The sequence below is a fragment of the Colossoma macropomum genome, unplaced genomic scaffold (genome assembly GCF_904425465.1).
Source record: "Colossoma macropomum unplaced genomic scaffold, Colossoma_macropomum, whole genome shotgun sequence".
Lineage (NCBI taxonomy): Eukaryota > Metazoa > Chordata > Actinopteri > Characiformes > Serrasalmidae > Colossoma > Colossoma macropomum.
Window position 1 is genome coordinate 576,842 of NW_023494807.1, and position 25,733 is coordinate 602,574.

The 25,733-nt window shown below is 39.1% G+C and overlaps 1 protein-coding gene across 4 annotated transcripts in view; it reads right to left on the reverse strand.

Annotated features, from left to right (window-relative positions):
- amotl1 (angiomotin like 1) overlaps nt 1-16,596 on the reverse strand; it is a 47,192-nt gene extending 30,596 nt beyond the window's left edge. For 2 of the 4 annotated variants that reach the window (XM_036556202.1, XM_036556199.1), the window contains exon 1: nt 2,821-2,954. In XM_036556202.1, coding sequence (XP_036412095.1) covers nt 2,821-2,944 — 124 coding nt within the window. In that variant the 5' untranslated portion in view covers nt 2,945-2,954. Of the gene's footprint in view, nt 1-2,564; nt 2,777-2,820; nt 2,955-9,360; nt 9,469-16,445 lie in introns of those variants that run through there. The other 2 variants (XM_036556200.1, XM_036556201.1) reach the window with 2 other exon arrangements.
- Between the last annotated feature and the right edge of the window lie 9,137 nt (nt 16,597-25,733).

A 25,733-nucleotide genomic window follows, 5' to 3' on the forward strand; every position in this document is an offset into this window, starting at 1 on the left:
TGACATAATAATTGTGATGCAATCTATCTGCATATATCTATCTATCAGTGCATTTCTATAGGAAGTATCAGCGCTGTAGTACAGGCAAGACAGAAAGAAGCAGGGCAGTAACAACTGTGTGCCTACGTGTTTGTGAAAAATCAGAGACCCGTGATCAACACCATCGGTCACATTCCTTCGCTATTTCAGGATTACCAAACGGTAAAGTCCCAGATTAGAATTAGAAATGGATGGTGGTCACACCATCTGGTGAGAGTTTCGCATACCTAAACTTGGCGAGGTGCGGTCTAGGCGGAAAGCGAGAGCCCGGCGGAGGGGGCATGAGAATATTTGAAGTTTGTAACCGGATGCATTTAACCCCCTGGAAGGTAGGTCAGCTGCAGTCCCAGAGCTTCAGCATGTTTGTCCGTTCCACTACTCGGAGAGTCTGGGTGTTTTTATGAACCGTTGTTTAATTTTGTGATCGTTAATGCAAACACTTCGAACAGGAAACATAGACCAGAGCTAGGTAGACTATCCCCTGGCCAAACAATGAAAGGACCCTCTGGGATCTATTTTGAACTACTGTTTTCTTCATATGAGATTTATTATGCATTTATTTGTAGAAATGAAAAAGCCACTATATGTATCTTTCAAACCTATAAATACAAGACTGAATATACAGTCATAGGTAAAACTTACAGGTCAAATTACACAGCTTGTTTATTTTCTATAAGTTTACACATCCTCTACAGGAAACAAACTTTCTTTCCAATATGTTAAATTCAGAAAATATACAATAATTGCACATTATAATGTGAAGTGTGTTCTTTATAGAGGACATGTTAAGTTCTTTGCACTTAGAAAATCAACAACACGTAATTTGACCTCCAAAATTCTTGCATACGACTGTACACGGCCAGGTTTCTGTTACTTCAGTCACTTAAGAAATGCATTTCAAATATTTACACCACCAACCTTCCCTCTTTAACACCTTCTTGTTTGTTCAAACACATTTAAAAAGCATGTCTTACTCTCAGTGGACCTGATAATAATGGCAAAACTTTAAGAAATGAGCTACAATTGGCAGCAGTTTGGGGTAAAGGCCAACTGACTAAATGGCTAAGACCCCAAAAGGCTAACAGCCCAACAAGCTAACAGCACAATAGGTAATAGCCCAAAAGGCAATTAGCCCAGTGGCCTAAAACAAATTCAGAAGCTAAAATAATCAATATATTTACATTGTTGGGTAGTTGGGTTCTTCTAATGTATGGCATGCCTGGGATATACAGCACAGAGTGAACAGTTATTGCTCATAATAATATATTTGTGATAGATATGTGATTTGCTGCTATAACTACACAATTTATTTCAAGATCAATACACATTTCTACTTATCTTAAAAAAAAAGTCCAAGAGGCCAACAGCCAAACAGGCTAACAAGTCAACAGCCCAACAATAAGGCTAACAGCCCAACAGGCCAACACCTGAAAAAGTCCAAAAGTCAACAGTCCAACAGCCAAACAGTCCACTAACAGTCCATTAGCTCAACAGTCTAATAACCTAACAAGCAATCAGCCTAACAGTCCATTAGCTCTACAGTCTCAAAAGGCTGACTACTAACACTCCAACAGCCCAACAGTCCAAAAGGCTGACCACTAGCAGTCCAACTGCCTAAAAGGCCAACAGCCTAACAGTCCATTAGCTCTACAGTCCCAAAAAGCTAACTAACACTCCAACAGCCCAACAGTCCAAAAGGTTAACCACTAGCAGTCCAACTGCCTATAAGGCCAACAGCATAACAGTCCATTAGCTCTACAGTCCCAGAAGGCTAACTACTAAGACTCTAACAGCCCAACAGTCCAAAAGGCTAACCACTAGCAGTCCAACTGCCTATAAGGCCAACAGCATAACAGTCCATTAGCTCTACAGTCCCAGAAGGCTAACTACTAACACTCCAACAGCCCAACAGTCCAAAAGGCTACCCACTAGCAGTCCAACTGCCTATAAGGCCAACAGCCTAACAGTCCATTAGCTCTACAGTCCCAGAAGGCTAACTACTAACACTCCAACAGCCCAACAGTCCAAAAGGCTAACAATTAACAGTTCAACAGCCCAAATGGCTAACAGCCTAACAGGCCATTAGGTTTACAGTCCAAAAGGCTAAAAACTAACAGTTCAACTGCCTGATAGGCCAACAGCCTAACAGTCCATTAGCTCTACAGTCCCAAAAAGCTAACTACTCCTAGCTCCTCACACACGCTGACACCATCACCTCAGCCGACCAAAATAGAAGCTGCGCATGAATTCAGGCAGCTAGCTTATAATAATCACTAGAACCCGTTATACAGAACCACACAACAAACTGCGGTCTCATAACAAACCACTGACCTAAAAACACGAAACTTCTGACAGACTAACTACTAAACTTAACTTACAGGTTACACTGAACTTAAATCCTGCGCTGATCCGCCACCGTCCAACTCTGCTAGCCTAACTCTGCGTTATTACTGACTTATTAGCCTTAGGATGGAAATAAAGGGAAACTCAGCACGAAGTTTGATCGTATAAGAAAACGAACTCACAGTAAACTTTATGTTCCTGAGGTTGGGGGTCGCAGGAAGGGGCAGACACCTGTTTTAAAGTGTTTTAGCCAAGTTTTGGGCACCACATGCTGCTCCGGAGCTTTATCACATCATCCGCTAGAATGGCTCGACCAGAGAGAGAGAGAGAGAGAGAGAGAGAGAGAGAGAGAGAGAGAGAGAGAGAGAGAGAGAGAGAGAGAGAGAGAGAGAGAGAGAGAGAGAGAGAGAGAGAGAGAGAGTGTTTGGCTTTCTTTACCCAAGCTAGTCTTTAAAGTACTTCTTCTTCTTCTTCTTCTTCTTCTTCTTCTTCTGCTTCTTCGAGCAAAAACTCCACAGAAGTTCCTCTCAGCAATCCCACCACCAACAACAATCACGACCATTCATCGCGGAATGGCAGGAATGTTCCCACAGCTCCAGCTGAACCAGCCCCAGGGTCCTAACGCCCCGTGGTCCTCTCTGAAAAGCCCCCACTGCTGGACTTGACCGCCTCCAGCTTTGCAGCGGTCATCTAGGTCCAGCTGGACGTCTCAGAAAAGAGCAATGTCCAGCCCTGCTTCTGAAGATCTAATCTGCGTCCCAAATTGCACAGTGAGACAAAATAGCCCAGAAAAAACAACTAGCATGCTGTGTCTAAAACCTTTTTCTCTCCTTTATTTTTAACGTGTTAAAAGACACTCATTTCACTCCATTTTTAGATTTACCATTGTACTCTGCACTCACTGAAAGACACTGTAGGAGCAGTGGTGCCCAGTTTGGCCTCTGAGGATGTTTAATTGAGAGAACAAACATATTTTAATACTATATGTTATTTCTATCTTTTACGTATATTAGTAATAAAAATATAGCAGAATGTTGTCAATAATTTTTTTCATTAACTCAATTTTAATGTTCTGGGTGTTGGTTTTATATGTTAATGAGCACTACTCTCACGCACACCTAAAAAAGACGCTTCTTCAAGGGTTCTTTAGTGAAGAAAATGGTTCTATATAGAACCACAAACACACAAAGAACCCTTTGCATGATTAAACTGTTCTTTGCATTGTTAAAGAATGATGGAGACTGTGTTTTACATGGTTCTATATAGAACCTTTTTGAAAATGGTTCTATATAGCACCAAAAAGGGTTCTTCTATTGTAACAGGCTTGACATCGTAACAAGAGAATAACCCTTTTTGGTCCTATATAGAACCATCTACAGCACATTCTCCATCATCCTAAAGAAGCATTTAACTATGCAAAGAACATTTTAATCATGCAAAGTTTTCATGCTTCTATATAGAACCATTTTTTTACTGATGAACTCCTGAAGAACCATCATTTTTAAGAGTAGGCTGTCTCAGGGTAGGGGGGTAGGGGGTGTGGTCACTATGGAGAGCTCAGTGGTTTCAGTGGAGAACAGAGACCTATAACTTCAACTTTTAAGCTTGTTTAGGGTTCTAATTAGAACAATTTGCATGCTTAAATGGTTCTGTGCATGGTGAAATCATTCTTCAAATTGACAGAAAGTGTGCTGTAGATGGTTCTATATAGAACGGTTCTATATAGAACCATCTATATAGATGGTTCTATATAGAACCTCTTTCAAATGGACCCCAAAAACAAAACACAATAGAAGAACCCCAAAAGGGTTAGAGAATACGTGGCCATGCTGTTGTAACATATGCACAATTTGGCTGGTGTTGTCATTTGACATAGTCATGAGTGTCCCTGAAAAAGACAACATCTAAAAGGCAGCATTTGTTGCTCAAAAATTTGGATGTATCTTTCAGCATTAATGGTGCCTTCACAGATGTGCAGGTTACCCATTAATACACTCCCATACCATGACAGACCCAGTCTTTTAAACTTTACACTGTTAACAGTCTGGATGATCCTTTTCTTCTTCGTCTGGAGAACACGACGTCCATTATTTCCATAATCTGAAAGGTTGGTCCCTCAGACCACAGTACATGTTTCCAGAGTGTATCAGTTCATCTCAGATGAGCTTGAGCCCAGAGAAGTCAGCAGTGTTTCTGGACGTTGATGACAAAAAAACACCCACTATGAAGTACAGTCTTAGTGTTATGCCTCCTGCTGAGCCTGCTTCCAAGGACTCAATCTCCCAGAGCTTCCTGGGAGATCACGTGGTTTTTAATGCAGTGCTGTCTGAGGGATTAAAGGTTACAGGCATTTATTTGTTGTTTTCATCTTTTTCCTTTACACAGATTTTACTGGATTCCCTGAATTTTTTTTATCATGTAATGCACTGTAGAGGATGCAATGCCTAATATCCTTGCTATTGTTTGCTGAGGAATGTTATGTTTAAACTGTTTCCAAAGTGGTGAGTCTTGACTTGTCCATGTTGATATAGAAGTAGGCCTTTCCTGGGTGCTCCTTTTACATCTAAGCATGAGTGTATCACCTGTTTAAGAAGTACAGGGTGATTCAAAAAGATTCATCAGATTTCAAAATGATTTATTTTATTTGTAAATCATTACAGATCAATGCAGTAAATTCTAAATGGTTTAAAGGAGCATAAAGTTTATTACGTAATTTTACAAGTGCTCTATATAAATCTCCTCCAACTGTACGGACAACATCAACGCCATAGTCAAACTCACCCCATACTCAATTGAGCATGTCGGGTGTCGCTGCACTCACGGCTCTTTCAGTGCGATTTCGGAGATCATCCAGTGTTTTGGAACCAACGACGAACGCTCTGAGCTGTTGGAGCTTCACTGCCCACGAAAATCACACTGCACAGTTATGACTGATTCACTCTTATTGAAGTGGAGAACGCAGAATGCTTTCTGCTCAGGGGCTGCATCTCCTCGCAGACTGAAGGGAGCCATCTTCCGGTGATAGTCAGAAACTCTATGACCCTCATTCTATTGGTATGTGATTGGTTCCTAGGCGTCTCACAGTGGTAAAAATATGGAGCTTTGAAATCAGATAAATCTTTTTTGAATCACCCTGTATTTTAAACATTTCACAGCATTCCTAGTCTGAAAATGCCCCTGTCCTAACTTTTTTGGAATGTGTTGCAGGCATCAATTTGAGACCAAGCGTATATTAACCAAAAAAGTTCTAAGGCTAATAAAATAAAACATTAAATATATTGTCTTTGTACTGCTTTAGTTTAAATACAGGTAAACATAGATTTATAAATCACTACAATCAGTTTGTATTCACATTTTACCTACTGTCTCCACATTTTGGAAATGGGTTTGTATAATAGAAGCAATACAAGTAATTATACTTGTGTTCACTCACCCATCCAAACCATTGAATTCAGGTGTTCCAATCACTTCCATGGCCACAGGTGTATAAAACCAAGCCCCTAGGCTTGCAGACTGCTTCTACAAACATTTGTGAAAAAATGGGTCGCTCTCAGGAGCTCAGTGAATTCCAGCGTGGTACCGAGATAAGTCCAGTCGCTACAGACCCCCAAACTTCATGTGGCCTTCAGATTAGCTCAAGAACAGCGTAGAGAGCTTCATGGAATGGGTTTCCATGGCCGAGCCATCCAAGCCTTACATCACCAAACACAATGCAAAGCGTTGAATGCAGTGGTGTAAAGCGCCGCCACTGGACTCTAGAGCAGTGGAGACGTGTTCTCTGGAGTGACCAATCACGCTTCTCCATCTGGCAATCCAATGGACAAGTCTGGGTTTGGCGGTTGCCAGGAGAACGGTACTTGTCTGACTGCATTGTGCCGAGTGTAAAGTTTGGTGGAGGGGGATTATGGTGTGGGGTTGTTTTTCAGGAGTTGGGCTCGGCCTCTTAGTTCCGGTGAAAGGAACTCTTAATGCTTCAGCACCAAGAGATTTTGGACAATTTCATGCTCCCAACTTTGTGGGAACAGTTTGGGGACGGCCCCTTTCTGTTCCAACATGACTGCGCACCAGTGCACAAAGCAAAGTCCATAAAGACATGGATGAGCGAGTTTGGTGTGGAAGAAATTGACTGGCCTGCATAGAGTCCTGACCTCAACCCGATAGAACACCTTTGGGATGAATTAGAGCGGAGACTGTCAGCCAGGCCTTCTCGTCCAACATCAGTGTCTGACCTCACAAATGCGCTTCTGGAAGAATGGTCAAAAACTCCCATAAACACTCCTAAGCCTTGAGGAAAGCCTTCCCAGAAGAGTTGAAGCTGTTATAGCTGCAAAGGGTGGGCCGACATCATATTAAACCCTATGGATTAAGAATGGGATGTCACTCAAGTTCATATGCATGTGAAGGCAGACGAGCGAATCTTTTTGGCAATATAGTATATGAATATGGTACAATGTAATTACTTCGAGACACTTACTTTTATAATGGAATTTATAAAAAAAGTAATTAAAATTCAAATGACTTCCTATTCATAACAAAACATAATTAATGACATCGCTGGTTAAGCTACCATGGAAACCCAAATAAGATCTTTTCCCTGCATTGTGCTCAAACTATACCAAATCTAAAAGAAACAGGAATTCATTTCAACCAGCAGCACTTTTAAAACATAATTAACCTTCGTGAAATGACTTTACGAGAAACATTCATTACTGAATGTCCTCAGACTCAGACGAGATTTACTCATCTGACGGAGGCTGTGTGGGGTTTGCTCATCAAGGGGGCCTTTTTCTTTGAAGTCTCTTTCTTTGCGTGGGCATAAATGCGTGTGATGCATTGAATTTAATTGATGTAAATGTGGACATTGCACGAATAAAATCTACGGTACTGTGCAAAAGTCAGAGATCATTTTTCAGTGTCAGAAAAAAACATACATTTGATAGAAAATTATACAAATGCCTGCAACACTAAGTACAATATCAAATCCATCAGTATTTCATTTGTCCACTCTAAATCTTCCATCCTTCGAATCTTAAAACCAACCAGTTACAGCTGCTTCCTTCCAACAAAAGCTTCCTAAAGGAGTCACTGATATTATGTTTCCCTTCATAGAGGCTCTAACATTCACACTAACAGCTCCCCCAACTCACCTCAGCTGCCTTCACATTTTTTTCTCATGAGCATCTAACATGACTAAAGGCGATATTTCTGAGATTAGATGTTAGATAGTCCACCTTAGGAAGAGGAAAGTCAAAAGGAAGTAAGTGAAAAAACAGGAGTTTCCAAAACTGGACTTCAAAAATTGAAAAAAAAATAGGACAACCAAGACCTGTAGACCACCAAAACTGTCCCCATCAGATAAACAGCACTTTAAGCTTTTATCTTTGAGAGAGAGGAGAATTCAAATTTCTTTGGATCTGAAAACATCCACAGGTCCATCCTTCCAGTTAGAGATGACAACTCAGCGCTATGGGTCTAAAAGGATGTGTAGCTGTTAAGAAGCCTCACTGAGAAAAGTAAATAGACCCAAAATTGACTGGAACACAGAAAATGGAGATCTGAGACTACTTGGATCATGAAAAGCAGAAAATATGACCAACGTCTAAGGCTAAACCTTGAAAGTGTGGCTGCAGATTTCTTAAACAACTCAAAGTGGGTTTCCTGAAAAGAATGGAAGCTGTAATAAAGGTAAAGAGTGGAACAATACTCAAAATTTAATATTATTTTTAGTTGAAAAAATGTTGTTGTAACATATGCGTGGTATAGTATGTATATAATGTATGTTTTAAATATCTCATGTTTATATTTAGGCAGCACGGTGGCGCAGTGAGTAGCGCTGTTGCCTCACAGCGAGAATGGCCTGGGTTCGATTCCCGGCCGGGCGACTTTCTGTGTGGAGTTTGCCTGTTCTCCCTGTGTCTGCATAGGTTTCCTCCCACAGTCCAAAAACATGCAGATAAGCTAATTAGACATGCTAAATTGCCCCTAGGTGTGTGTGAATGTGTATGTCTGTCTGTCTGCCCTGCGATGGACTGGTGACCTGTCCAGGGTGTATCCTGCCTTCCGCCCAATGACAGCTGGGATAGGCTCCAGCACCCCACCGCGACCCAGAAGGATAAGCGGTTTAGATGATGTGTGTATGTATGCTTTCAGAAACACTTAGTTTTTGTTTCTGGAAATAACTAAATTAGCCTTAATATGCAATATCTTACTGTGTCTACATCATAACAGTCCTTTCTTTGTAGGATTTGAATCAAGGTTTCTTTTCGCTGCTGTCAGAAAAAAACCTTGTATCTTCAATTTTGTTTTTCAGTTTTTGACATCATTTATAATTGCCTGTTGCCCTTTACATTGTGTGTAAATTTCATGAAGAACGGACCAAAAGAAATGGACCAAATTGACTTGGAAAAAAGTCTGGTTCCATTGACTTACATTAAAAGTAAAGTTACCATTCTGGAGAAACGAGGTTTTCTTCCAACAGCAGCGTTTTATTTTTCTTTCAATTCAAACTGAGTCTTAATGCAATAGCAAAAGCTGCCCTACGTGCATGGAAAGGGAGAAACAACCACCACTATCACACATAGTCTAAAACAGCCGTTTGAGTAAGAACAACAAACTCACAGGTTCTTAATAACATAAAAACTTGGATATATCATTTATATATAAAAGATAACATAAAAAACTCACAGGGCCTGAGGATAGATACAGTTTCTTCATTCATTTCGTTTATGTAGTCATTTGAACAAACTCAAGGTCTATTTGCTCATCTGATATTTACATCTGCAGTCAGATATTCTCCCATGTATTTGAGCCACTTTGAGCCATGTGGTTTTAAAACCACCCCCAAGGCCATGGGGCGTGACCAAGATGGTTAGAACTCAATGGGCCAGTCAGTAATCCATCCTTCAATATATTTTGTTCAGTTGGAAATGATGGACACATCTGAATAAAGTAAGTTCACTGCATTACGTGTGTTCATACCATACAGCAGGTCCAGAGACTGCTGGTGCTGGTGAATTCCGATCTGATCCAGCCACTGGGCGACATCATCAGGAATCCAGTCTCCAGGATCCATGACAACTTCCTGCCCTGAAGATACAAATACATAGGTCAAAACTCCTGCTAAGCAGTGAGTTTGTTTTACACTGAGTGCATTTATATGCACTTAATAATCCAATAAAAGTAAAAAAAGGTGATTCTAATTCTGATTTGGGTCCAAAAAGAAGAATGTCCAGTTCTGTTCATGGTGAAATTGCTCAGCAGTACTTCCAACCTCTTGGTATTCGTCATATTGTAAACAAAACAAAACAAAACCCCCGGAAGCTGCACTACATCTGGGTTAAAATCTCACAGAAAACTGGCTGACTCAGTTGTAGCCTAACTGTTGCTCTACAGTTGATCACATCCACCCGTTCAATAATGCAAGTCCACCACTGAGCAGATATTATTAGAGTGCTGGACCACTCTCAGCAAGACAGTGACACTGACATGGTGCTTGTATAAATGTATCACACCCAGGATGGAGTTTCGACACACTGTGTACACCTGCTGGCCACTTTATCTCCTGTAGCTCCACCTTGGTTTTGTACAGTTAGAAACCATACCACAGTTTGTACTAGCCATCCTTTCACCTTTCATCAGTTGTTAGTATCTAACCACAGAGCTGCTCTTGGCTGGATATTTTTGGATGGTGGTCCACTCTTAACCATTGACACATGTGCAAAAAGCCCAGCGGACACCACTGTGTCTGGAACACATACCAGCAGCAAACACACCACCATGACCACTATGATGTCAGTGTTACTGCTAGGGTTCAATAGTTTTATGGTACCAAACTTCAATACTACCAAGTATTAAACTCCATATCAATCAATACAAAATTTCGAGGATGAAATAGTCTGTCTTAACAGCTTCCATGATCCAATAAGTATGCCTGGTACAAAATCTAGGATGCCGATTGGCTGTCTAAATTAAATGTAGTATTCATGTTATTAACATCAGTGCTGTTTGATTAGTCCACAGTCTGTTGCGGTCAGTAAATACTCCCACTTCTAGCAACTAACACTCATTACTGGTTAAAGCCACACTCAAACATTCAGCAATCGGTACCAAAGTCCAGGTACTGGTTTCAGTATTGAAAATGTTTGAATTATACCCAGCTGTAGTCACAGCTGTGTTGATAACAATCTACAAATCAGCTGTTAAGAACTAGCCAACACAGTTATAGCAACTAAAATCACTAGTGAAACAATGCCAGATTAATCTAATATGAAGAATTTGATTTGGAATGCAATCCTTAACCTTTTTTTGGACTGTGGAAAGCCTGGGTTATTAGATTCGGTTCAACTAGAGTTAAATTTGGGGGAAGTTTAATTAAAAGCCAGACTTGTGGATGAAGTTTTACTTTTCTTTTGGTGACATTACTATGAATTACTTTCAACTACAGTGAAAAAGGCAGTGTTCAATTACAGAAAACTTGAAATGACTCGATCTTTGAATAACTGATATCATGATGGACTGCAAACTTCACAACATTTTCAAAAGCTTTTGCATCGTGGCAAAACATGCACATATACACACACATACACACACACACACACACACACAGAGAGTGAACATAAAAACTCTGCCTCAGATCTCAAAAAAAGTCTTGCAATCGTCTTCCAAAAGCTCACATAGGAGATATGCAGAGTTTTATCACACATCTGCTTATCAACACATACATATCAAACATCTGTTTGAATGTTCTCTAGATTAGCCAAAGAGTGATTTGTTCATTTAAATGTGTTAATAATTTCGGGACTTTGAGACAGTTTCTCTATGCAGTGAGCATTTCTGTAGCTCATTTGCATGTAATAGGCCTTCAGTTGCATTAAACACCCATGTCAGCCTTTCATGAGTGATTCATCACAGCACTAATAAGGTTGTCATGTAACCTTCACAACATATGTTATAAACATGATTACTTAATAATTAAGTTCAGTTTCTATAGCAACTTTCACATTCCCAAGGCCAAAGACTTTACATCATCCTAATACATACACAAAATAATAATAACAATAAAAATAATAATAAGAGAAGTAGAAGAATGAAAGTACTGAGAAAACAGGAAAATTCTGAGGTGGACTCTGCAGAAGGACAGGGCGGAGCAGTTAAAAGTAAAGGAAGAGAGTTCCATAATGTAGGGGCCACAACACTAAAAGCCCAAAGTTTTATTACACACTTCTACAGCCTAAGAACAGCTTAGCATAATAAGCCTTAGTATGTATAAAGCCTGGAATTTTAAAGGGGTTAAAGGCAGAGTCCAGCATCAGAGGACTTCAGAAAACAAGCAGGAGTATAGAGGATATTTGTTCAGCTAAATAAGGGGACGCTAGATCATTCATTAAACTGGATGGGTTAAGAAATGCAACAGCCATGAGTTTACATGGCTGTTTACATAAATTAACAATAATACCTCTTATACTTGCTACAGGTCAATCAACTTACAGACATATTACATGGTTAAATGTATAAGGTTGACCATAAAGGTCACTGTTTTGAGAAGATAGGTATATTAGGAATGTTGAAGCACATGAGAAAATAATTTTGTTGTTTTATAATTACTGTTCCTCACTGTTACAGGTTGGCAGTTTTCTTCATGTAATTCTTCTGTCAATACGTTTCATGAAAATTAGCTTTTATTTTAAGCTCATTCTAGCTCATTAAGCTACTCTCCACATTTTTTTCTGTCTTATCATATAAGGTGCTCCTAAACTGAGATTATTACTAGTACTAAGCCTACTGCTCAGACCTTAACAGAGCTCAGTATCACTGAGATTAATAACTGATCATCACATTGATTTATCAGTCTACTCAGGCTTCAGCAGAGCTCAGTAACGCTGAGATTAATAACTGACCACATTGATTTATCAGTCTACTCAGGCTTTAGCAGAGCTCAGTATCACTGAGATTAATAACTGATCATCACATTGATTTATCAGTCTACTCAGGCTTTAGCCGAGCTCAGTAACGCTGAGATTAATAACTGACCACATTGATTTATCAGTCTACTCAGGCTTTAGCAGAGCTCAGTAACACTGAGACTAATAACTGATCATTACATTGATTTATCAGTTTACTCAGGCTTTAGCGGAGCTCAGTAACACTCAGATTAATAACTGATCATCACATTGATTTATCAGTCTACTCAGGCTTTAGCAGAGCTCAGTAACACTCAGATTAATAACTGATCATCACATTGATTTATCAGTCTACTCAGGCTTTAGCAGAGCTCAGTAACACTGAGATTAATAACTGACCACATTGATTTATCAGTCTACTCAGGCTTTAGCAGAGCTCAGTAACGCTGAGATTAATAACTGATCACATTGATTTATCATTCTACTCAGGCTTTAGCAGAGCTCAGTAACACTGAGATTAATAACTGATCATCACGTTGATTTATCAGTCTACTCAGGCTTTAGTGGGAGCTTCTAATAAGGTGTATGTAAAGAAGCCATAAATTGAGGTCCTCTTTAGAGTTCATTCAACAAGCATGTCTGCTACAGGCCATATGCTAATCTTAAATTAGTTAAACAACTATTGTTGGTGTTTCTTTTGAAGATTTTATCCTGAAAATGTAAAATGTAGCTGTATTCTGAATACTGCCTTCAAAAATGTAATGTAGACTGAATACACATACTTCATTTCTCTATTCTGAATACATATTCCCAATATTTGTATTCTGTTACATCCTATTCTTGGCTGTGTTACAAAATACTGCGTAACACAACAAGTAACACATTGAACTCTAATTTTAGACCTGAATGCCACTTAACAGGAAGTCATTTTCAGTACTACTTTACAGGTTATTTACACAATTGTGAAATGTCTCCTCACAGCATGGCAGTGATATACGGCTTCCTATCAGACTCTGAATTAACAAAGGATGAAACATTGTTTATGTGTTATTATAGTTTTGTATTCATATATAGTAATGCATTGTTTCCTTAAATGAGTGTATCCTTATTTCTCCTGCGGTTAATAATGCTGCAGGTGAATAATGTGCCCAGTCACAGGAAACTAGAAGAAACTTGACTTTTTCTCATCAAAGCTGTAATAACATGGTGTTGAAAACTTCATGGCATTTTCAAAAGCTTTTGAATCGTAGATGAAACATCCACTCACACATACGCGTACTTACCAAACATCTGCAACTATCCGAGAGATGCCAAAGACACAGTTGGCATTTTAAATCTGCTAACAGTTTTGAGATTTGGAGACAGTTTCTGTATTCAGTGAGAAACTATGACGCTTATTTGCATATTATTGGGGAGCTTTTGCATAAAAACATTCATGTCAGCCTTTCATAAGTGATTCATCACAACACTAGTATTTTAATGGATAATCGGGCCAAAATGAAAAAGGTAACCATCATTACATCTGTTGGCATTGAAAAAACGTCGTTCCATGCCTTTTAGCAGTACACGACCGATCGAGCGAACGAGCGGCATAATTCCACATAAACGTTGGAATGGTGACAGCATTACCCGCAAAAATGAATGATTATCAACGAGAGCTTTAGCAGTGTATTTTATTCATTTAATTTGTGGAAAATTCAGGAGGATTCTCTGTAATTTTTATTTTTTGTTGTATAATACTGTGTTCATCGGAAATAATCACAGATTTGGCGTACATGACTACCAAAAACATGAACATACAGGTTAATTCGCTGTTGTGGTCGACAGCTAAAGTTGGGAAAACTGAACTCTTGATAGAACATTCCGCTTTCTGCTGAGGTCTGCCGGCAGTGGCAGAATTTTCCATCTCGGTTCCATTTAAAAAAATGGAATATCCAGTTTTCCGTCGTCCGTCCACCGCCAACGTGTGAACCAACGTTAGTCACATCCTGCAGCACAGTCTCAGGGAGGAAATCAACAAAACTACAATAGCGTCAGAGTAGATTTTTGGGGTCGGCTGTTTTATTAAACTAACATTACTGCTCAGAAGCCAAATCTCTCATTTTAGCCATATATCTGTCTTCAAAACATCAAAACAATTAAGAAAGAGGATTACTTGAATGACAAAAATGATTCGTCAAATGAAGAGAACAAGCTAACAGCTAAAGTTAGCTATGTAGATACCTTAGCTCGGCTTCTTTACTCTGACTAAAAGGGTAAAATCGTCTCTGGAATGCATTTTAAGCTGAATAACACAAACAGAATCACTATTTTCCTCATAATTTTGTTTGATGACCAACATAAGAATTGCACTAATGCTAGCTTGGATGTATGTAGTAGCGTGTAGCTCTGGCTAGGCTAACAGTCAGGATTAGCTAACACCACAGGAATTATTGTACAATATATTTACGTATTGCACAGACTTATTTCTCCTGCTTTATAGAACAAAAGCTCACAAAACCTTTTAGGGAAAATACAGAATTAAAGAAATATTTCACTACGAGTTGCTAACAAAGCCAACACTAAATGAACGCATATCCAGCAAAAGCAGTAAAACACATTTTGTTATGGTGTCATTTTTTTATTCTAATTTTCAAAGTGTATAAACTGCTTTATTTGAGTGTATTGCCGCAGATTTATTTGATTTGTTGCTGTAGTAATAACAAATGAAAGCTGAAATCTAAATGGCTGAGATTTCCTGCTGCTTTACTTGCACCCTGTCCCAAACCACACACTAGCACATTAAATAGTGTGTAAAAATAGCACATATACCATTAGAAGTGCAGTAGGTGAAGTACAGAAGTATGTGGTTTGGAACGCTGCATTAGATCAGCCAGTGAGATGCTTCAACAGCTGCTCTGCAGTGCTGCTCATTAGCTGTTCATTAAATACTTTCTGTAATTTGTTCTACATGTAAGGCGCCTCAGTGTGGCTGCAGCACCATTTAAGGTAGAATGGAAAATTCAAATGAGAAGCTGGTGAATAAGATGCTGACTTCAGCTTTATATCTGTGTATGAGTTTACTGTTTATTAGTTTTTGTAAATGGACTGATATTTTATGAACTCTGGAGAAATGCAGGTTATATGGATCCAGTCCACCAATCTAGCTAATGTTAATGGTGTTAATGGTGGTTAAAATAGTAATGCTAATGGTGATGAGACAAGGTTTTTCACAGCACAGTCAGAGTTACAGCTCACCTACCAAGATGTCTTTTTCTTAGTGATGCAATCCAGTACTATTAATAGGGAACAGTTACCATTATTCATTTAACAGATGCTGTCATGTATAAACAACGGGGATATACAAGGATTCATGACATAGAATCACTGAAATTAGGAGCACAAACTGTTCCACACTATCATTCACATTTCAGGTGAGATTCTGTTTATAGTAGGCGCTGGTATGATGCAGTGCTGACTTAGAGTCTCATAACTGAGCCCTCCCTCTAAGCTGTTGTTAACTAAGTGGCCTGCAAGCAAAGCGACTCATACTGTTCTGTCTGCAGCCTCTTCACACTGAACTTAAAACTATGCCCCACCACCCTGCCTTGGCTACCATATGACTGCTGCATAATGGGGGGTGTAATAAGCATCAGTGCATTGTGTGGCGTCTTTCTGTTGGTTGCAATTCATGTAATGTCGGAGTACATTATAATCAATTTTAATAATATTCAACATGTTAACAAGTGCACTTTTTTATTTTTGGTATATATATTTTTTTAAATATATTCTTCTCTTGTGTAAATAATTCTTCTAGTTTTCCATGTCTTTTTACAAATAACATAAAAAAATTATAACAATACAATCAACTTAAATTGAATCATGAGTCAAACTATAGACTGTATTGACTTTTTTCCTAAAGAAGCATAAACAAATTGAATTGTGAGGTCTGAGATTTAAACTCTCACTACTAAGCCTCTTCCTCTCTCAACAACAACGAAGAGAAGAGGAGATAAAGCAGCTTATGACACGACTGAAGTCTCTCTTTTTATCTTTATCTTTCCCTCTTGACGCTGTGTGAGGCAGCCCGATGTATTCATCCGTCTCTTTCTTTCATAATTTCTGTCATACATGCTGGTTTTCGTTCTCTCATCTGTCTTTATAAGGGTGAGGCAGAACGCTTACCTGATGATGGTGGTGGTGGTGATGATGGAAGTGATAAGGCTGTATATATGTTAAAGTTTATAAAGTCTTTTGCAGAAAATCAGAGCAGCTAAGTCCTCGAATCCATGCTAGTGTGTGTGTGTGTGTGTGTGTGTGGACGTGCGTGTGTGTGTGTGTGTGTGTGTGTGTGTGTGGATGTGTGTGTGACGCCAACACGCCACAAAATATGTGTCTCTGTCCTGACATGCCAAGTTCAACATGTACGCTCTCTCTCTCTCTCTCTCTCTCTCTCTCTCTCTCTCTCTCTCTCTCTCTCTGCCTGGGCATGCTAGGATCAGCACCACACAATCAAAAGGCCTTGGAATGAGAAAACAACAGGGTGTGAAATATAGATAGAGACAGAGGGAGATACTCTGAAGACAAAAAGATATAAGACATGAAAAGACAAATCCTTGGTGTATTCAACAAAATAAAAGAAAGGGTGGTGATTCATAGCTTAAGAATCCCCCTTAAAATGGCCCATATGTATTACACATGTATGTGAGCACCTCTAAGTAATAATATGTCCTGTATGTATTATACATGTATGTAAACACCTACAAGTAATAATATCTCCCATATGTATTATACATATATATATAAGTTCTTACAGGTAATAATATGTCCCTTATGTGTATGTGCATTTGTTTCGTGGAGGATTTTTTTTTATTGCCGCTCTGTTTTGAAAATTACTCCTACATGTCAGACAAAACAACAATCTTTTCTGGGTTATTTTGCATGTCAGCCAAATGTCCATTCTTGGCCACAGTGAGTTATGAAGTGCTGGCCTACAAGAACACTGCTATTTTTTTGGTCATTCAAATTAACAACACTCTGCAGTGATGCTTTCTTCGAGATTTTCGACGCTTTATGTGCTGGATTTTCAGTGCTGTGGGGATGCGAGTTCAGTTACTCAGGAGAAATCTCGACAGGCACCAGTACTGCATCAGAGGGGTGCAGCTTGTTGAACCTGAGCCAATCCACAAGCTCTATTTCTGAGGCAGAACTGAGATGAGCCTCACAGAAATGGATCTTGAAGAATAACCATAAAAAACACAGTTACAAATGTCAACCAAGAGGCGCTTTTACAGTCTGAGGGCAAAAGAACAGGAGCTTAATGCACAGGAGAATGAGATAAAGAGAAAGAATGAGAAACACAGAGAGAGAACATAAAAGAGAGAGACGTGAAGACATAGAGAGATAATTAAAATTATGAGAAAGAACAAATAGATAGACTTTGGAGTTGTTGGAGTTTTTAAATTCATGCTCTTCACTTCACCATTAACTTTTTCTGCTGTCCTCATGGACAGATCTGATCTTTCCTAATCACAGTGTGTGTGTGCGTGTGTGTGTGTGTGTGTGTGTGTGTGTGTGTGTGTGTGTGTTTATGTGTGTGTGACATTTACTAAAGCAGTAATCAGCCCATCAGAGGAGTAATTATCTTCCCCTTCTCTCCACAGGCTTCTCCATGCTTAATCTTCACAGACGAGAGAGCTGAACAGTGAATGTCAAGTGGCTCTTTCAGCAGAGATACTATAGAGCACACGGCGTGTTGTGTTGGGGTGGTGTTGTGGGGTGGGCTGCTCCATAGAGAACAAATTCACTATACATTTTTAGGCCATATGGCGGAAAAACATCCTCTTTATACACTCGAGTCCAGTCGAAAGCAATCTGTGGTATAAGAATTCCCCCATACCCCAAATAAAAATCTCAGGTTTCCCCCGAAGCCCAAATGTAGTCAATCTGCCAAGGACATGTTTTGAAGTTTGCTTCTTTAGCTTTGCAAGTGGAATCAGAGCCAGTTTAAGGCTGGCTACTTAAGCCTGGCTACTTCCTATTCCTCCCATTACATCCAACAGACGACTGCGAAACGCAAGTGAGTGAGTCTTCAATGAATGGGCGTGAATGGAGCTAAACAGAAAAATAAACATGTTCCTTCATGCATCCATTGCGGCTGTCCAGCAGTTTTGGACAAAAGGTCCACAGGAACCCATTCATTTTTTTATCTGGAAGACATTTCTGAGCAGCATTTGATTCACTAGAAATTTTCTGATGGAGGTTTGTAAAACTCTTGCTTTTTCTTCAGAAAAAAGGGGTATTAATGGGGAGTTTGCTGTATCTACTCTTCTTGAAGGTTTTATACTACACACTAAAAAAGGTGGATCCTCAAGGGTTCTTTAATGAAGGCTATATAGAACCATTTCATTCTTAAATGGTTCACTGCATGGTGAAATAGTTCTTCAAATATATGGAGAATCTGTTGCACACACACTTCAGCATGATGGCGAATGAGCTGTATATGGCACCACATGGAGCCATTTTCAAAAAGGTTCTTTACCATACACACTTAAACATGATGGTTCTTCAATGTTTTTTAGTAAAGAAAATTGCTCTATGAAGAACCATGAACACTCAAGGAACTCTTTGCACGATTAAAGGGTTCTTTGCATCATGAAATGGTTCTTCAGATTGATGGAGCTTAACATTGTAACAATAGAAGAACCTTTATTTGGTGCTATATAGACTAGGTTCTAAATAGAACCATGTACAGCACATTCTCAATCCATGAATGATTACATGATGCAAAGAACCCTTTAATCGTGCAAAGAGTTCCTTGAGTGGTCATGGTTCTACATAGAGCCATTTTCTTTACTAAAAGAACCATTGAAGAACCATCATTTTTAAGTGTGTTTATGTTGGAACATTGCCGTAAGGATTTGATTGCGTCAGGCCACAAGAGCATTAGTGGGGTCAGGCACTGAGGTTGGATCTTTAGTGCTGCAGCACAAACGTCACTCCAGCTCATCCTTTTGGACTGTTGGACAGAAGGCTTTATACCCCTCCAGCCATCGCTTGGCACGAGGTCTGATGACTGTGTATGACTTTTTGGTCACTGGATAATTCCATATGAATAATTTCCTTGTTTTAATTCTTCACCGCTATTCTAAAATGTGGACAATAATACAAGTTGGTGTGTCCAAACTTCTGACTGGTACTGTATGTGTTCATTCTGTGACAATTTTAGCTGCCCCAGAATACACTGGGCTCCCACCCTTAAACCGTAATTACACAGCAGGTCTGGGTCTGCACACACAAATTCCACACTGTACCGTCATGTGGCTTTTTTTTCCTTTTTTCTTTCCTTTGGCGGGTCATGTTGTGCCCTGAGCAGCAGGAGAAGTGTTTCTCTGAGGGTTTAGACAAGAAAGGCTGCACTGCAAAACAAAGATTATATTCAGCGCTGTGTTTCTTGGTTTTACATTCAGTTATTTAGAGCTGTATGAATTAGGGAATATTCAAATATTGGGAATTGAATTGCACTGCTGTAGCTGTGGCTCAGTCTGATATTGACTGTGTCTTGTGCAGAGCATTTAATACGGAAGTCAATGTACAAAGCGCAAAAACATTTCCATATGTTCCATATCATATAATTGCTTTATTTTTCAAATAAGATGAGATTTTGTCAAAAAATATGCAAACTGGTAATAGCACTTGGTGTTAAAAGAGTAATGTACAATATCAATTCTTTTTGTATTCATATGCATGATGAAATATGTGAAATATGAAATATTAGCAGGTTCTGTGTTGCTTTGTTCCAGAGAAATTTCTCTCACTGTTTTGTTTTAGATGAGATCAGATTAGAGCCGTGTTTGCACCTCTATGTTGAGCATGGAGGGGCTATACGAATAAGGGATATTGGCGCCCCCTGTTGGTGATGAAGGAGAAAACAATAATTGGGGCTGAAGTGGCAAAAACAGTTTAGTGAAACACAGAACATAAAACTATGACAAGCTGTTTTAACTTTTAATCCTTTTTTCTTGATATCATGAATTCAATTTACACATCTGAAAATTTAATTCTTACTAGTAAAAACTGAATTTTCACATGTAGAAATTTAATTTTTACTAGTAAAACTTGAATTCTTTATATCAAGAATTACATTTCTGTTAAAGTTCAGTTTTTACTAGTAAGAATTAAATTTTCAGATGTGTAAATTGAATTCCTCACATCATGAATAAAAGGATTAAAAGCTAAAACAGCTTGCCATATAAAACACATTTGTGTCATTTTGTAATACCGGTGTTGTAGATATCTTCTCTATCACACCACCACTAATGACAAATTTTGAAAAAATCTGGATATTAATTTTATCATAATTTAATTCTCAATGCTATTAAACTTTCTTAGGCATTTTAGTATCATTAACAGCTTCATTCTAATCTAAAATTTTAAACCTTTTTTAAAGCTTCTAAGCTTCCTACTATATAGTTGAAACCTATGAAGCTGCACTGTAATAGAATATTAGAATCATTGTGTACATGTGTTGAAAACATTGGTTCAAACTTTTGAACAGTGAATCCAAACTTTTAAAAAGTGTTTCCAAACTTTTGAACAGTGCTTCTAAACATTTGAAATGAACATTGGAACAGTGATTCTATACTTTATAACCATGATTAAAACTTTTTAAATGGTGGTTTTGAACTTTGAAATCACTGTTCAGAAGTTTGGTCTCACCAATCAAACCTATGAATGGTGATTCCGAACTTTTGAACGGTGATTCCAAACTTTTGAACGGTGATTCCAAACATTACAATGAACATTTTGAATGATCAATCCAAACATTTAATGAGTGAATGCAAAATTTTGAACAGTGATATCAAACTTTTGAAAGGTGATTAGAAACGTTTAAACAGTAGTTCCCAAATATTGATTGTTGATTCTGATCTCTTGAATGGTGAATCCAACATTTTGGAAAGCAATCCCAGACTTTTGATGAATGATCCCAAACTTTTGAATGATGATTGCAAACTTTTAAACAGTGATTTTGAATTTTTAAATGGTGATTCTGAACTTTTCCACAGTGATTCTGAACATTTTAGTTATGATTTCAAATATTTGAACTTTACTGTATGAACTCAGGCTCAGGGACCAGACAGCACATCGCACAGTTTTTATTCTAGTGTTGCTTTTATTGTCACTATAATTGTTAGAATGATCACCATGTACTCTGATGGATTGCCTACTACAAAGAAAGCAGGTGGTTATTATGAGTTCGATTCAGAACTGGATGTAAACGTATCCAGTAGCAGCTCCATGAAATGAAAGCTGGTGTCTTTGACTCGTCATCACTCGACCGAAACAGACCCTCCAGCTCCTCTGTGAACAGAGACCCACCACCCAGTGATCAGACCAAATCAGCGTCCCCCGCAGAGTAAACACGCTGGGCTAACCATGAGGCACACTTTAAGCCTTTTTGTACGGCTGATTCAGACATGCTTTGAAGTACAATGCACTGATCAAAAGTCTGGCTCTGGCAATTCAGTAACATCCTTTTCACTGCAGAATCTTTCTTGCTTTGCTTGTAGAATTACAAAGACCACTGAGCTGGAGACAAGCTGTGCTTCTGACCTGTATTTATAGTGAACACATGGAATTATAATTAGAAAATCTTCTGCTATGGTTGAAGTGATAGTTTGCCCATTTTTAACTCTAATTAGTCAAATCAGGCAAGACATAATTCGCTTCTTAGTTCTTCACTGAACAGGACAAATTTAGGCTTCAAGATGGCTGCTACTTCTGTTCTTAGCTATGCTTCATGCTTTTGTCCATGTTTACTGATGACAGCATCTCAAACAGTGTCAGAAACCACATAAGCAAGTCTATTTGAGAATATTTAAGAACATGAACATGGTTTGAGGCAAGTGCGCATTAACGCAATGCTAAATAATGTACACAAGCTTACATTTTTGTTAACTACGTCAGCCTTCAGCGAAAAACTGAAGGAGCAGACTTCAGACTCTGTCTTAACTGGTTTATTACATTTGGGGTAAGGAGGGAAATTCTATCCATATAATTGTTTGCCAAACTACCAAATTCCACCAAAATTATTTCATAATGCCATCATCAAATTGCAGAACTTTAGATTTCTGACTAAAAAGACACATTTCACATCAAAGCTGTGTCCCAGTTCTGGGGTTGTGTCCTTTGGAGGCTGCATTTGAAGGCCAATTGCGTTACAGTGGCACGATCACGCTGTCCCGATTGAAGTCCAATTGCGTCACAGTGGCATGACTAGGCTGTCCCATTTGAAGGCTCTTTCATTTGCAGCTAAGAAATGTGTCCTTCTATTCCATGGCAACGAAGAATCCAATGGGCGGATCCTTCGGCAGCCGACATATCCCAAGGTTCATTGCGAGGGTTCGAGAGCATGGCGTAATCAGGAGAGGAGCGAACGGCAGCTGAAGTCTACACTTTTAAATATATATATAAATATAATCTCCAGCTCCAATGAATGAAAAAATAAAACAAAATGTTTCTGGCTCCATCTTTAAATAACTAGCTAAAAGAACTGGACAGGAGCGGTGTTTCGTGATGCAATGGTAAGGGCAGGAACAGCGGTGCTGTGACGCAGATCATCTCGTTTCGGTTCAGCCTTCACGGGTCTAAGTGTGGTAGTGGTAAATGTGAAGAACTAAGTTTTCTTTGGGGACCACTTTGCCTCGCCATGCCCTGTACCTCTCTGCCATGAAAGTATTGTTGAAATAAATTTTAAGTCAAAACAGTGTCACAAAACCATGGTGAAACAATATCTCAGCTATCAGGCAACATACTTGTAGTTATTTCATTGAATAGCTGTCTGTGCGGTAACTTTCCAGACGTCTGGTTCCCATCAACAACCCCCGTGAGCAATTCCGACTAGAAAGAATCATTTCACACCAAATCTCTCTGAATGACTTTGTTTAAATCTTAACGACTGAATAATGCAGAAAATGTCCCCTTCAAGGGAGTAAATAGAGCCATTGATGTTCAGGGACAATAACTGTTGATTTCTGGGACACAGTGGAATTTGTCGTCTGTCTGCAACATTGAAATACAGGGATAAAGAAAGAAAGTGAATTGTTTCATATTCAGCGCAGTGAAAGTCAGCTATAAGTTACAGAACACATACACAATCTTAGTTCTGCACTTCATGTCCTTCCACTCTGTGAGGTCACTCCAGGGCAGCTGAAGCCCACTGAAGCACAGCAGCCTTGAAAAAGAGCAACGCCTGGATAATCTCTCATAACTGTGAAAATAAACTGCAGGCTATGCATGAGGGTCAATGCTGATGATGGTCACGTAGGGCAGAACACTGACCCAAAGACATATACTGACTGCCCACAAAATGAAATTTGACCAAAACTACTTACTGACTAATTACTTTTTTTCTTGCATTTTATTTCTCTTCTCTTAAATCCACTTGGAATGTTTGAGTGGTTTTATGTACCAAACATTCACAATTCAGTTTTACATCACTATTTTCCAATTTGGCCTTTGGAGCCCATGTGTAAAACACAAGGCCCATGGGCCAAATCAGACCCACAGCACAATCATCAACAATTGTAGAGATTTTCTAATATGGCCCCTTTTATTCATTGAGTTTGACACTCCTGCTTTAGAGTGTGAAGAATAAATATGCATGTGCTAATTATGCAAATAGGAAAAATGCCTCCAAGGCCTCACATTTTCCAACCCCACCCCCCTTTTCCCCAAAACTGTGCTTTTACTATAGACTAACTATGCAATAACAAAAAGAGGCAATACTGGGTGTCACGCATCCACCGAACTCCCTTGTGGATTTGGACTCAATCTCCCAGAATCCTCTGGGAGATCACATGACTTCCGAGCTTCCCTTAGGCAATAACACTGAGATGGACGCAATATCCCAAGAACCTCTGAGGAATCACGTGACTTCTCATGCGCTCTAGAGCTCCGAGTATTGATGTGAATCACCTGTGTTAGTTGTCGTATGACACAGTTAGTTTAGTATATAAGCCCAGGCTTTAGCTTAGTAGGTATTGTATCCACCATTGTGACCTACTGAGCGGTTTTCTATTGTTGTGTATACTGTGTATGATTTTGCCTTTCGTTTTCTCAACTCTGCCCTTTGGATTTGTTTGCATTGATTCTGATCTTGGATTTTGACCAATCGCCTGCACCTTCGACCACGCTTCTGCCTTTCCCTTTTTGGATTTGATGCATTGTCTGATGTATGTCTGTGTGTATTTCTTGTGCCTTCTGGATCTGAACACTGCCTGTTTTTGACGACGACTTTGAACTTTGTTCCTGTCAGTAAAGCCCTTTCTGTAAGTTACATCTGTGAGCGTCTGACTCTGCTTGAAACCTTACACTGGGAAATACAACAGATGTGTGGAGTTGCCTCCCAACAGCCTCGAACAGCACAATGTTTAATCGTTTTTTCTCAGGCCTACAACTCCAAAAACTCAGGACTGTCTGCGGTAGTCACACTCCACTATAGGCTGAATATGTTATTATTTTCATGGTTTTGTCATCACAGTGTTCAAAACAGGCTTTTTCTTGCAGCTTAGTCCCCTTAAATGTATACAGTATGGAGTGTGAACTGTCGAGAACGTAGGACACTGAAACTTGCACTGTAAAACCTAACTGCTCATCTTCATGAAAGAATTAAGTAAACATAACTTAAATGCTACAGAAAGTTGGAGTAACTTAATCTGAAAATTTCAAACTAACACAAAAATGAATTGTTGAGATAGTAACTAATAATAGTAAACCAATAATATGTTGTTTTTAAACACTGTTAAAAACTACTTTTCACTGCCTCAGAACTACCTATGTTAAAAAATGATGGTTGACAAGCACATGAAATTTCCTTGAGGCGTATCAGGAGTAGCTGGTCGCCTCAGCACAAGCGTAATATGTTCTAATGTTTTAGCTAAAACATCAGTTGATTCAGTGGTTGTGCTGTTGGAGTGTTTGGTATCAGTGAATTGATCTAATGATTTGGACTTCTTTAGTTTTCTCGTAACTTTTATTTGGCGATTTCAGACATTCAAACGGGATCTTTGAGAAATTCAACTTATTGCAGTTTAGTTCAGACGTCTCAGCTTCACCTGATAAATGTTGGCTCAATGCAATCTTTTTGAGTAAAACTCATTATTCCCATTGGCTGTTGGCACCATATATTTGCATATTGGGCGTGTCTTTCCACCTTGTTTGCCGTGCAGTCTGTGTGTTGTCATGCTCCCCAGCCTACCTTCTCTTGGGTTTCTTTTTGCTTTGTAAACTTTTGTAACTCATCTCAGTCAGCACAGCTTGAAAATCACTGTTGAGGAAGTGGAGTCACCGAGTTCCCACCTGCAGAGTGTGATTCTGTGGTTCTTTGATAGACAAACACTACAGAGATTATTTCCGTACTCTAATCTAAACTGCCAGCATTTGGCAAGATGGAGTCATATTAAGTTGGTTAAG